At 36.4% G+C, this 14,025-nt stretch overlaps 1 protein-coding gene across 1 annotated transcript; it reads left to right on the forward strand.

The window, feature by feature from the left end:
• Nucleotides 1-11,901: 11,901 nt before the first annotated feature.
• On the forward strand, nucleotides 11,902-13,744 carry LOC101400945 (olfactory receptor 13F1-like). The gene is made up of 2 exons (XM_087419386.1): nucleotides 11,902-11,944; nucleotides 12,741-13,744. Exons 1-2 carry the CDS (start codon nucleotides 11,902-11,904, stop codon nucleotides 13,742-13,744), a joined length of 1,047 nt encoding a protein of 348 aa, XP_087275512.1.
• The last annotated feature ends 281 nt before the right edge of the window (nucleotides 13,745-14,025 follow it).

Raw genomic sequence — 14,025 nt, forward strand, 5'->3', positions numbered from 1 at the left:
GAAAGGGACAGGAAATGTTTATAATCACAATGTGGAAATCAATTAGGGAAACCAAAGAGTCAAATAGATATGTTCTTGCTGGTGTGTCAAATTTGTCCCTCAAAGCTCTCAAGTTCCAAAATATTCTGTTTTGGTACGTGCATAATGAAAGTAAATTAAAAAATTTCAGTGTTTTAGGAATCAATGATTGTAGTTTGTTGTCGTTGTTGAAGAGCTTGATTGTGAGGGCAAGTAGGGGGATAGTGTAATAGGAAGAGAGATTTCCAGACAGGAAAAGTTACACTAGTATTAAAACCTTTAAAAAAATGTTTTTGATAAAATTATTTCCAAAACTAATTTAACACTTCTTTACTTTCTTTACAAGACAGAATGAAACCTGCTTTCAGATTTTTAAAACAATTTAAATAGTGAATTTACAATACTGTAATTACTAAAATAATTTAGTTTGCCTAGAGTCTATTCACATATGTAATGCTAATTGTCCTCTGTCTAGGTAGTTAGATACTATTAAACTTTTTGGCTCTAGAATGGTATCATTTTTATAACTTTTTGTTCATCTCTACCTATGAGGCATTAAATCATTATTATTTTCTACTTTCAACATATCTACTTTGGCAGTCTTCTTTCCAAAGACCTTCTGAAACATGGATCTAACTACTTTGGACTTGGAACCAAATAATTGATTTTTAAATCTGTTTGAAAATTAAATGTAAACAACCTCTGAGTCAAATACCACTGATAAGGGTAGAGCAAAATTTTGTCCTCTGTCCCATTAGCTCTCCATCCATGAAGTCTGTTGCTGATCCAAGAGGAATCTGTTATTAGGGAATGCTGGATCTACCTATTAGATGGTTTTTAAATTTGATTTTTATATGGGATTTATATTTCTTTCTCTGTTATGGTAACCTTCAACTTTTTAAAATATTTACCATTATCATTTTGTTTCTTCTTGATCTGAATTTTACACTTCAAAATTTCATGATAGATTTTGTTTATTTTAATATTATGTCTCTTTTTTTTCTTTACCTGCTATCATATTAGCTTAAGATTTTTTTTATTTTAAACTTTATGTGGTTTAGCTTATGTTTCTTTTAGAATTTTAGAAAACATTAAGATATTAGGTTACTTTGTTCTATTCTTTTATTTCTGGTTGATTACTTTAGCTTTTTAGTGCTAATTAAAATCCCACATTATTTATAAATTTTTTATTTAGATTTTAAAATTTTCTTGGTTTTCTATTTTATCCTTTGAAAATTTTTTTATTCTTGTATTTACTTTTAACTGTAAAGTAGATATCCATTTTCCTTCTTAAAGTTCAAAAATGAGGCAGCAGGGAGCGTTATATAGAATACCATACCACAAAGGGAAGTTGAATGGCTCCTTTATTTCATTGCCCTTCTGATACCCAACCTGTTAATCTCAAGTTCGTGTGCCCGATGCCCAGCAAGCCAAACACTGAGACATCGGTGTTTGGAGCTGAGAAAGGTTTATTCGAATTGGCCACAAGGAGTAGGTGGGAGCCTGGGTTTGCTCAAATCCACCTCCTCAAGAACAGAAAGCAAAGGGGTTTTATAGAGCTAAGGGACTTGGCAGGAGGGGCTTCAGGGAAACAAAGGGGTCACTCCTGATAAGCCTCTGGGCTATCTGACTTCTGGGCTTCAACAGCTGCTGAGAGCTGGCCATCCGTCCAGTGATCACCACATCTGGTGATCACAACCTCCCCAAAGGCAGTCTCTTTCTCCTGCAAAACAAGCTCAGAAATCCTCGAGACCCCTGAGTCACCCCTCACGTTAAACAGGAAAAATAGCAAATTGGTTTAATATCTACAGTACCCCTCAGACACCCGGCTTCACCACTTCTTCTATCTCTGTCTCTTTGTAGCAATCTTTTAGCTCTGTTAGTAATCATTTTCTGAAAATGTTCCCCAAGAATTGAAAGAACCACAAGTTAATCTTCACCAGATTCTATATATAACTTAAAAAAAAAAAAGATCTAACTGACTTCCTCTTGGATTGGTGTGCTTTCTGAAAATATATGGAGGATAAAATGTTTTAAGATATGGTTTCTCGAATACAGTACAAAACTGTTAGATTGGATAAACTGAGCCAAAATTAGTCTCAAAACAGAAGCTGTCGGCATACCCAAGAAGGTCATGAAAGATTTAATTGACAAACCACAGTAGAGGTTTTGTCCAGGTTCACAGCCTACTTTTACATCAAATATATTTATTCCCAAGGTGGAGTTTATGGGAATTTCTTTTATGGAAAGGTCATATATGTTATTTTTTGTGTTTTTGCATTGCCTTGCTTTCTTTCATCATAATGGTCAATGAGAAGCTGGCTAGAACTCAGTTTATCCAAAATAAGATTTCAAAAAAATGGCATCAGAGTTGTTTCACTGATTCATGGTTTTCTGACCTTGTTGGATTCAGTACTGGACATTCAACAACTGCCCAGAAAGTGGAACCACCATATTGTAGAGTGGTTCTTGTTTGGAAAATACTTAGGGAATAGTGAGACCAGCAATTTTAAAACTTTAATTGACTTTCTTAGGAGAGAAGCGTGTGCCATTCAGAGGGAGATAGAATACCTGGAGGGTGACTGAATGGGAGTTTTTGATTCCTGGTTGTAGCTGATCATCTCATGTTCCAGACCACTATTTAGACTTCATTTCTAGTCATTTCTTCCTGTTCTTTAAGTCATCAATGTTGATGCAGTTCTTTGTCCAGTTTGTTTCATCCCATGCATGGATTTACCTTCCCTTCAATTGCTGAACTACAGCTAGCTCTGGGCTTCTACTTACTAACGGAAGATTTCAGGAAGATATATGTAAGGGAATAACAATGCAGAAAAGGAAAAAAAGAAATCCCTAATTAGACATTAGATCTCACTGTTCCTAACCTCCACCATAAGTTTTCATGAAGATTCTTTATGACCCAAGTCTCTCCTTAGCCCCTGGTCTCCTGTTATGTTAACAAGGTTCACTGTGCCTCTGATTAGAATTATGTCTTAAGTTTGCTATCACCCTGAGTCCCAGGAAAGTGTGATATCTGTCCAGAGATTGTTTTCTCAGCCTGACTCCCTGAACTTAGGTCTGGTCCCTGGAAGTGATCTGGTGCAGGACGATGATTAAGTAGTTGCTGTCAGCCAGGGCACCAACAGTACAGTTTTGGGGTGCTGGTAACAAAGTATAATGCCTACATTTTTTGTAAAACATCTTGTGGCTTTGGACCATTATAGCTCTAATGGAAACAACCTTGGAATGGTAACCATTTGTCTTTATTTCCTCAGAACTAGTCTAGTTAACATCAGTTGCCCTGGTGTAATTAGTGAGAGTTCTCCCTTTCATTGTCAAAAGTGTCCTAGTTTGGATGATCTAACGTATGGTCACCCTAAACAGGAGGGATGATTAGCGGCAGAAAGAGCATCAGATTCCAGGGAAGTGATAGGAATAGCAGACCATAACATTGTGATGGCAGTGTCCTGAGGGGGACAGAATGAACACACAATATTCAGCACATGTGAGATACTCCCAGAGACTCTTCAAATTAAGTGAGTGGGTCTTTCATCAAGTTTGGAGATACTCCCTTAAAAAACATGCTACAAATTAGATTTTAAATTGCCACTGAAATTTATGTAATGCCCACCCATAATAATAACTTTAGGTGGATCTGTGGACTCTCTTTCAAGCAATAATTCACTAGAATGGTTATTAATTCTGGTAGCTCCTTGTTAGGATAATAAAACTGTATCATAGGTTTATAAAAAAATTGTCCGTCCTATTCTTTTTTGTTATGGAGGAATTGGCAACCATCTCTTCTAAAATAACGTACAATCATTAAATAACGAGTAAAAGAATGTGGGTCCAAAACAAAGCAAATCTGTGTTTTCCCACTGGAACATGTTAGCTTTTTCATCAGAAGATAACTCTTATTGGCTCTGCCTCTTCTGACTTGAGGAGGATATAATAGGAAATCTACTTTGAGTTTGTAAACCTTGGCCTATTACTCATCTTTAACATTAAATATTAAAATGTAATGGAGTAATATGTACAGGCAAATTGGAACAATTTCAAATATTTTGCTATTCACCATCTTTGCTAGGGATTCAACAGTTCTGTTAAGGTAAAATTGCCTGATGGTCATACATTTGCACATAGATTTTCTTTTATTCTATCTATTTCCATGTCTCATTGTTTAAAGATATTCCTTTATAAGATATCCTTGATCTTCTTCTTGCTAATGGCCTTTTAAAACCATGATATACTTCCCTATTATTTAAAAAGCTAAATAACACGGAATCTTCAAAAATGAGATGTCATTTGTGATTCCATAAATTCTGAGGTAGATTGAAACTGTCAAGATGTGTTTGCCATGACTCTGAAAAGTCTTACATTAAAAGCCACACTTTCCACTCTCCACTAGATTGAGGAATAGAGTTTCTGGGATCTATATAAACCTGGGACAAAATGTACTTATTTAGTATGACCTTGAGTCATCACATCCATGAAATATCTTGACTTCTGTAGGATAACAAGTTTCTCAAGTTTCTATGAATGGGCTATTAACTGCCTTTTTAAAGTTACCCTGAGGGTCTGGGGAAACCATGCCCTGCATAGAGAATGAATACCGAAGAAAGATCAACTAAGGCTACAAGTAAACTAATAGTTTTTCTTGCTGAATTCTTCTGTGGGCAGATGTATATTTATGTCTGCAACCTGCCTGATACCCATGGAAAATATTGGTCTGAAGCATAAAATTTTTCAAGCATTTAGCTACTGTTAAATTTTGGTAGAATTTAATAAAATAATAGAGCTACACTTACTGAGGAGTATAGGTCTGCTCACTTTTGGATGTTTGGATCCAGTTAGAAGGGATGTCAGCCTATCTTGAATAACACTGACTCAATTAGTGTAGATCAGAGCAGTTTCTCATCTTCTCTGGAAATAAAGGATTTTCTCCTCAGGTACATTTTTTTCACCTTAAGTTTTTAAACAAGCTCTATGATATGTGAGGGCCAATTAACTGGACCCCAGGCAGAAAGTAGTTTGGGACATACAATCTTTAGGACAATTGACCTTGGTCTGTGCTAAAATATGTGAAGCTGTCTACTGAGGTCTTGGACCTCCATCACCATGACACAGGTAATTCCGTCTCAGAATTGGTCACGTTACAGATCTATTGGCCAGATCAGATCTGCCCAGATACTCTATGTATGATGTTTTCCACAATTTACTTTGAAATTTATAATTTTCTTTACATTTATTAGATATCAGATAGTGACCAGGTATTTTTTATGTATTTTTATTTTCTCTGTTAGGCAATAATAAAACTTTCAATTAAAATTCTCTCATTTTATCTTATTTTTCTCAGCTCCTGAGTTTGCAGCAGAGAGAGGGTTTATTAATCACAAGGCAGCCAAGTGAGGAAACGGGAGAATGAATCTCAAATCTGCTTCCCGGAAAATAGGGACTCAAGGATATTTATGGGGTAGGGGACAAGGTGGTCTGAAATGATTGGAGGTGAGAAGAGATGAGGTAATTGATGATCTGCGCAGTCATAGTCAGGCTTCATGTCTCGTCGTGGGATACATGTTCACAGAATGGCAGCGTTATTCTGTGAACATGTATCCTGCCCTGAGGGTGGAGTTTTAACCTCTTGACGTCAAAAGGTCACTTATCAGACACATGTCTGTGTGGGCCCAGTTGATAGGTTGGTGGTCTCAACTGACATGAAGTGAACAAGGGTTCCAATTCCTGAAAAAATAGCTCAAACACCCATTACCATGGTGACCCAGGCTCAAGGGAGATGTTATCTATAGGAACCTAGTGGGAGTCAGATAGCATATTGCCTAAACAGCACAGTTAACAGTGAGTAAGTTTATCATGCAGATTTAAGTCCTCGCCTTCCATTCTGATAAGTTTCTAGGTAAGGCCATTCCCCCCTTCTTCCTGGTACAGGGAAGAAGATACCTTTACAAATGGAGACTTCCCTTACAAATGGAAATGTCGCTTACAAAAGGTAACCAGAACTAAGAATGGGCTTAGCAGGGACCCTCCCAGATACCTGGACATATCTATGGTGATGGCCTGTTCTGGGGGCAGGCCTCCCATCCCAAACACTTTTGGTCAATTAGTGGGGGTGGGGGTCAAAGTGTCTTTGAGTCTGAAGAAAAAATTTGGACTTTGGGCATGCTGAGACATCGCATTCTGAAATGAAGGGAGGCCAAGGACTTGAATTGAAAGGAGGTACAGATAAGTGATCCCAACAGTTATCATTGGATCTGCACATGAGGCATTTGCTGATTCTTAGGCTGCTCAGAGTAGGAGGCCTGGAAATTGAACAAGAAAGGATTAAACATGTTAGGTGAGGTTTCAGCAGTTCCGCAGTGCTTTTGAGATAAAAATCAAACTACGCCAAGGAAGGTAAGTGAAAACAGAGCCATGTTTATTAACCTCGTGGTAAAATTTCAGAAACCAACAATAAACATAAATATAAAAAACAGCTAAAGGAAAAAACAAAGCCATTTCCTCAAAGAGGCAGCAACAAACTTAGAGGTGACTACTTAGAAGAAACGGTGAATACTAGAGTATAAAGAACAGCTTTTTAAAGCTTTGAAAGAAAATAATTATGCACCAATAATTATATACTCAGTGAAAGTATCCTTCATAAGTGAAAACGTTTCCAGACCGCTTCTTCCAAATCCCCCTCCACACACATACACACACAGATACCATTCATCTCCAGCAGATTTGCATTGAAAGATATCCTAAAAGGGGAAATATTCAGGAGGAAAGAAAATCAACCCAGAAACAAATAGTAAGGAATAATAAACATGGGGATGTGAATATAGGGGTCAAGCTAAATGAATATCAAGCATAACAAACAATCATGTTTTCAGCTTCTAAGTTATACATAGAATTAAAACTTGTAATAGCAATAACAAAAACTAGGAGTAGTTAAGTGGAGTTAAAGGTTTAGTATTTTCTAGAAAGTGATAAAAGTATCAATCTATATATATATTACAACGTTATAAGTCAGGGATATATATTTTTATCTCTATGGTTGGCATCCCTTCCAAAAAGTAAAAAAAAATAAAAATAAAAAAATAAATAAATGAAGTGGAAATGACAAATTGCTCCAAAGAAAGCAATAACGGAGAGAAAAAAGATAACAGAGAACATTTGGAACTAATAGAAAACAAAGAGTAAAGTGCTACATAAAAACCCATAGGTATTTATAATAAATGAAGTAAAAGATGACTAGAATGCATGCTGTCTTCACTTATATTCAATATTATACTGGACTTCATAATGAGTACCAAGTAATGCCAAACAACATAAATGAGCATAGAAAAATTCTGAAATTATTTACACAAATGACACTATGTGTACAGAGAAAACTGAAATGGTCTACAAATTATCGGAATTAAGAAGTGACTTTAGCAAGATTGCTGAAAACAATTTTAGCATAGAAAAATCATTACATACCAAGAGCAAAAAAGTAGAAAATGGAATTTAAAGCACAATTTATAATGGCATCAAAAACAAAAAAATATATGAATAAATCTCATATAATATGTGCAAGACATTTATACAAGAAAAAACAATCAATATTATTGAGAGAAATTAAAGAAGACCTAAATAAATGGAAGGCTATATCTTCCTAATGGATTAAAGATTCCATAATATAAAGACGTCAATTCTCTCTAAATTGAGATGTAGGTTCAAGGCAATCCCAAACAAAATTCCAACTGGTATATTGTAAAAAATTATAAGAAGATGCTAAAATATATGAATGCCAAACCAGCCAAACCACCAGAAAGAAGAAAGATTTAGAGGACCAGAAATCAAGACCTATAGAACTATAGTTAATAAGACAATGTAGTATTGGTGCAAGGATAGAAAACTAGACCAGTGGAACAGAACAAGTGGCCCAAAACAGATCCACACATATATCAACAATTAGTTTACGTTAAAAGTGACCCTGCAGTGCAGTGGGGAAAGGATCTTTTCAATAAATCATGTTGAGTCAAATAGTATACACAGAGTAAAAAATAAATCTTGAACATTGCCTCATACAGTACACAAAAACTAATTCCAGGTAGATTGTATTAATTCCATGTCTCAATATGAAAGGTAAAAATGTAAGGCTTCTAGAAAGTAAGGCAGGAAGCTTGGACTACTCAGGATATTCTATGGATAAAAATGGGATAGACAAATGAATAAAACTGTGATTCTTTTAAGAAGGGTAAAGGCCTAAGTGAGTGAACGTTGGACAGGTAATGAAAGCATCTATTGCTACCTCAGTCTTACATTGCTACCATGATGCAGCAGAATAAACAATCATAAAATCTCAGTGGCATACCAAAATGAACATTTATTTAAGTTTACAAGACACAGCTTATCTGGGCTGGAGCCAGGTGATCTCAACTAGATTATCTTTGCATCTCAAATCAGCTGTGAGTTGGCTTATTGATTGTTTCTGGGCTCACTCATTTGTTGGGGATTGACTGACTGCTGGCTCACCTAGGGTGGCCTCACCTGTGGCAACTGGGACACCTCAGATCTGCTTAATGTGCATTTCATCCTCTAGTTGGCTAACTAGGACGTGTTCTCGTGATAATAGCAGAGATGGAAGAGAGAGGACTAACCTAATTGTGTAAGTGCTTTACAAGTCTCTGCTTGCATTATATTTGCTAATGCCCATTGACCAAATCAAGTCAATGCCTAGGGCCAAAATCAGAGTAGGTGGGCCTGGGAAGCAGTGAAGAATTGAGGTCATTAATGCAGTTAACATACCATGACTGTATAAGATCACTTGGCTAATCAATAGTTGAGCTGAGGTTCAATCCACAACTCTTTTATTTGAAGTTCAGTACTCATTCTGATGTATTATTATATACATAATTATTATGTATTATATATACATATATATATGTAGGGATTATTATATAATCTTTATATAATAATTATTATATACAAATATAATTATATATATATAATTATATATTTATAGGGATTATTATATAATCTTTATAAAAACACAAATATTGTGCTAGGAACTTAGTCTATTCAAGGGGTTTCTGATAGTCATAAATTATCTGATTGATCAGTCCTCTCTCTTCACTTTGTGGCCATTTAAAAGCTCAGTAAAGATGTTTTGTCTTCTATTACTCAGATAACTCAGATATTGGGAGAGATTTCTGAAAATAAATAGGTCACTTTACAAGCTCAGAGGCCATATGGGAAGGCATTTCTACAGTTCTGTTAATTGCAATATTTGCTGTGCAATTCGAGGGCAATCTACAGAAGGAATGGAATAGGCAAATTGTCTCCTCCAGTTCTGCTTGCAGAAATGCTGCTCAAGAATCAGTCTTTACTGGACTAAATGACTTGAAATAATTTAAAACTTTTTACCTACTTTTTTTGTCCTGCATTAGTTAATGTAACTTGGACAATCACACCCGTGAGAACTGGAAATTTCTTAACTTCTTTATGTTTCAGAATCACAACATTAAATTGTTAAGGGAGTTGGAAGGTCCCTAACAGCAACAGAAGACTTTAGTAGTCTTAGTTCCAGGGATAACCCTTGGGAAATTTTTTGGAGCTGATCATAGCTGGTTATTTCGGCAGAATAAATCTTCATGTCATGATTTCTCCTAGGAAATTATTTTAAAATTTTTAATTAATAGGAGCTATGTATGTTGAGACATTGTGAATCAGGCAAGATGTGGATTAAATTTTTACAAACCAAGAACATCCATATCCTTTTTCATTGCAATCTTCTGAATCAAATACCTCTACAACTGACTTTAATATAGTTTTCATGGAATATTATCGTAATTACACAGTTCAGAATCTTTCACTATTCTGAGCACTGCACCAGATTCACAAGAAAGACTGTGCTAAAGATCAACTTTAACTCTAAATATAGAAGCATACATTAATCAAGAAAGAATATGCTCATCAAATGTGCTGAGGAAATGGGAGCAGACATTATTCGTCTCTTTCTGTATTCTCAGACTTAGAAAGTTTATTGATGGGTCTCAGCAAGGTTAGGAAACCAGAATAGAGATATTTCCATTAAAAAGAAGTAATAGTTGGTAGGAAAAATATTGAATTGAAGAAATGAGTCCAGAATATGGGATACAACTTTAGGCTATAAATTCCAGACTTTCTCATCTCCCTCAGACAAGTCATAAGTCTCACCAAGCATCTCTCAACATTAAAATGAGAAGGTTGGATCAGAAGTTCTCTGAATTTGTACTGGCTCTGATATTATAGGAAAGAAGGAGTGGAATGTTCTGGAAAACATTTAATTACCTTAACAGTGGAATCAGAAATTATTTTAGAAAAAGAGTACGTATCTACATAAAATGACTTGGGATAATAAGATGTAAGATGTAAGACAAGGGTACGGGAATGATGAGGACTCAGTCTGCATGAGAAAAGGAGAGGACTCCATTGTTTTTTTTCTGAAAGGAAGGACAAGAGTGTGGTGAAGAGGGAAGAAAAATGGGAGAGCAAGAGAGGAGCCAGCGCTAGAGCAAGAAAACTGGTGCGGGGTGGGAAAGACCGCTAGTGAAACCCTCAGTGGGAGTGGTCATGTGTTCTGACCAAAATGGACTTCGAGGACCAGAAATGTCTAACTTTCACCTTTCTGAAAATAATCAGTAAAGCGTTTCACATTGCCCCATGGATTGGGAGTTGAAATTTTAATGGATTATGAAGAAGGTGTGAAGTTTGTTATCTGAGTCAGTGTGGGCGACTGAAGCAGCATAAGGCAATTATGGTTCTGGAAAGCAGGGAGACCATGAAATCACAAATGCTTTGTGATTCTCTGAAATATTAGAGAGCCATGGAATTGAGGTGGTGGAGGAAGAATTTAAAACAAGTGAATCTAGATCCCTGAGATGTGCACAAGATAGGAATTATCATCCTCCTTGTATAGACTAAACAACCAAGTTTCAAAGAGGCCAAGTGATTTGCCTAATTTTGCATACAGGTAAGTAGCATGGTTGGATTTAGAGTCCAGATCTCACACTCTGAGGACAGTGCTCTAATTCCCTAGAGAGGAGGATTGTTTGCGAGCCATTTGTACCTCTTCTCAGAGTACAATTTGTCATTTTTTCCCCCTCTTGCTCTACATCAAATATTTAAAGCTAAGAGCTCATCATCTTTGTTTCATAATCAGCTAAACTCTTTAATGTCACAGATAAGGTTGCAGATGTAAATGACAGGTCGAGAAGTCTTTAGGCTTTTATGTTGACACAGAGAATTATAGTGAAAATGTACTTATTTTTAACATGTATCAAAAACTTACCATGTTCAAGGCAGCAATGTGTTATTAAAAATCATAAAAGTAAGTTATTTCTTTGCTAGTATTGTAGGGAACAAGCTTGTGAGAAGCACACAGTCCATGTTAATAGGCAGATGCACATATGGCTGTAGTTCAGTGTGATATACTTGAGTAACATAAGTATGTACGAAGAATGAATCTGTACTTAAGGCTATGTCATACAGTTCTGATGATTGGATAAAACATTCAAGAAAGACAGGATTGGAGCTTGGAAGAAAGGGCACTCCAGGTAGACAAGTTGTAGATTAAAGACATAAAAATATAAAATAAGTCCTTATTCAAACACAGTTCTCACTGAGGCCAGCTGGATTTACCATTGAGCCTACTATGCATCCCAGTAGCATTTCCTCAAGGAACCAAAACCCAATTATAATGGAACCATTATTGCTTGTAGCTTAGTTCTTGTGGGAAGCAGACTAAGACTAACAAACTTTGTTTCCTCAACTTACCCTGTTTTAAATGATAAGGAAGCAAAGATAGAAGGATTGTAGTATGAGGAACCATACGCTGTTTGTCGTTACATACCAGAGTGTGGAGGTGAAATGTTGGGAGATGAGGATGGAGAAGTAAGCAATGATGAGAATGGTAGGCTTGTGTATCTGATTGATTTCATTTGAATTCTATCTCATAGGACAGTGATTTTTAAACATGTCTCCATATGTGATCAATTGTGAGATATACTGCAAGCAATTTGATTTGCAGTATAAAATACTTAGTTTTAAAAATGATTTTCTTTCTAAGAAAGTATGAGTTCAAGATTTTTCCATATACAAAAATGCCTTCTTGGAGACAGAAATCAGGTAGTGTTGTAGCGACTGGACTCTTGTCCATCTTCTGTTTCTATTCCTTAGTGTGCAGCGTATCCATCTGTTATCTTACATAATTTGCAGCTTCAAGAAGTGCAACCAAATCCTTTCTCATTGCAACTTCTACAGAAAATTTTTTTTTGCCCAGCAAACCTCCCCTGATCCTTAACTTGGCTACGTCCAATGCATTTTTTTATTGAGCCAAGTCTTAAAGTGTCTCACTAAGCAATGACACAACACAGAATTAGAATTCTTACTGTGTTTGCCTAGTACCCTGGAGCATACTTATACTGTGTTATTATAATTGCTTGTTTACTTGACTGGGTCTTGTATCTTATTGTGAGTTGCCTGGGAGCTGCTTTATGTAATTCAGTTTCAGATCTTCAGTCACTTATAGTGTATTCAATAAATGTTGGATGCACAATTGAATAATTAATATGGTATTGCCAGAATAATGACCCTTTTAAAGAATCCCTAACAAAAAACTCTTGAAAGTTGGTAGAGTTTAAAATTTTAAATATCTTCAGTGTGTAATTTCATTCACTACTACAGATGAACAAGAAGGAATAAAATAGTCACAGCAATCCTGACAGTCACTTCAAAGTTTATTTTTCTGGGATTTACTCACTACCCCAAAGTTGAAATCACTGTGTCTGTGCTGTGCCTGCTGATGTACCTGATTACCTTGCTGGGTAATATGATTCTGATCTCCATCACCATCCTGGATTCCCGCCTACACACACCCATGTACTTCTTCCTCACCAAACTCTCCTTTCTCGACTTCTGGTACACTTCTTCCACACTCACTCCAATGCTGGCAAACTTTGTTTCGGGGAGAAACACCATCTCATTCTCAGGGTGTGCCACTCAGATGTACTTCTCTCTTGCCATGGGCTCCACTGAGTGTGTGCTCCTGTCCATGATGGCATATGACCGGTATGTAGCCATCTGCAAACCCCTGAGATACTCCATCATCATGAATAAGAGGGTTTGTGTGCAGATTGCAGCTGGCTCCTGGGTGACAGGCTGCCTCACTGCCCTGGTGGAAACCATGTCTGTGCTGCATCAGTCTGTCTGTGGAAATAGCATCATCAATCACTTCACTTGTGAAATTTTGGCTGTCTTGAAACTAGTTTGTGTAGACACTTCCAAGGTTCAGTTAATCATACTGGTGATCAGCGTACTTCCTCTTCCTATGCTGATGCTCCTCATTTGTATCTCTCCTGCGTTCATCCTCTCCAACATCCTAAGAATCAGCTCAGTAGATGGTGGAAGCAAAGCCTTTTCAACGTGTGCAGCTCTCCTGACTGTGGTGGTTTTGTTCTACGGGACAGCTCTCTCTATGTACCTGAAGCCCTTGGCTGTAGATTCACAGGAAATAGATAAATTTATGGCTTTTGTATATGCTGGATTAACCCCCATGTTGAATCCTATCATTCATAGTTTATGCAACAAAGAGGTGATAGTGGCAGTGAAGAAATTGCTGATTAGGAAACTTCTTTGTGGTCTTTTAATCCCTAGTAGCAAATACATCAATAAACATTTATCTAAGGGATGTTTAGTGGTGAGCATACACTAGAACATTGGGATAATGCAGGAAGACACTCATTTTAAATGCGATGTGTGATTTCCTAAGTCTCTTCCTTGACTAACCATCAAAAATCTAAGATGATATAGATATATCTTACATAAGCATATCTGAAATCTTATACATATAGGTCTCATGATGACAAATTTTTAAGCTTTGTTTTGAGGTGTAGAGTGTCAGTATAACTTTAACCGTGAAGTTAGTGTACAGTTGAGTATTTAAAATTGTATACATGTAATACACAAATGTAATAACTCTAGTAGATGTTTTAG

This window comes from Ceratotherium simum, chromosome 29 (assembly GCF_057802395.1).
Source record: "Ceratotherium simum simum isolate JZ-2026a chromosome 29, ASM5780239v1, whole genome shotgun sequence".
In the NCBI taxonomy this organism is placed as follows: domain Eukaryota; kingdom Metazoa; phylum Chordata; class Mammalia; order Perissodactyla; family Rhinocerotidae; genus Ceratotherium; species Ceratotherium simum.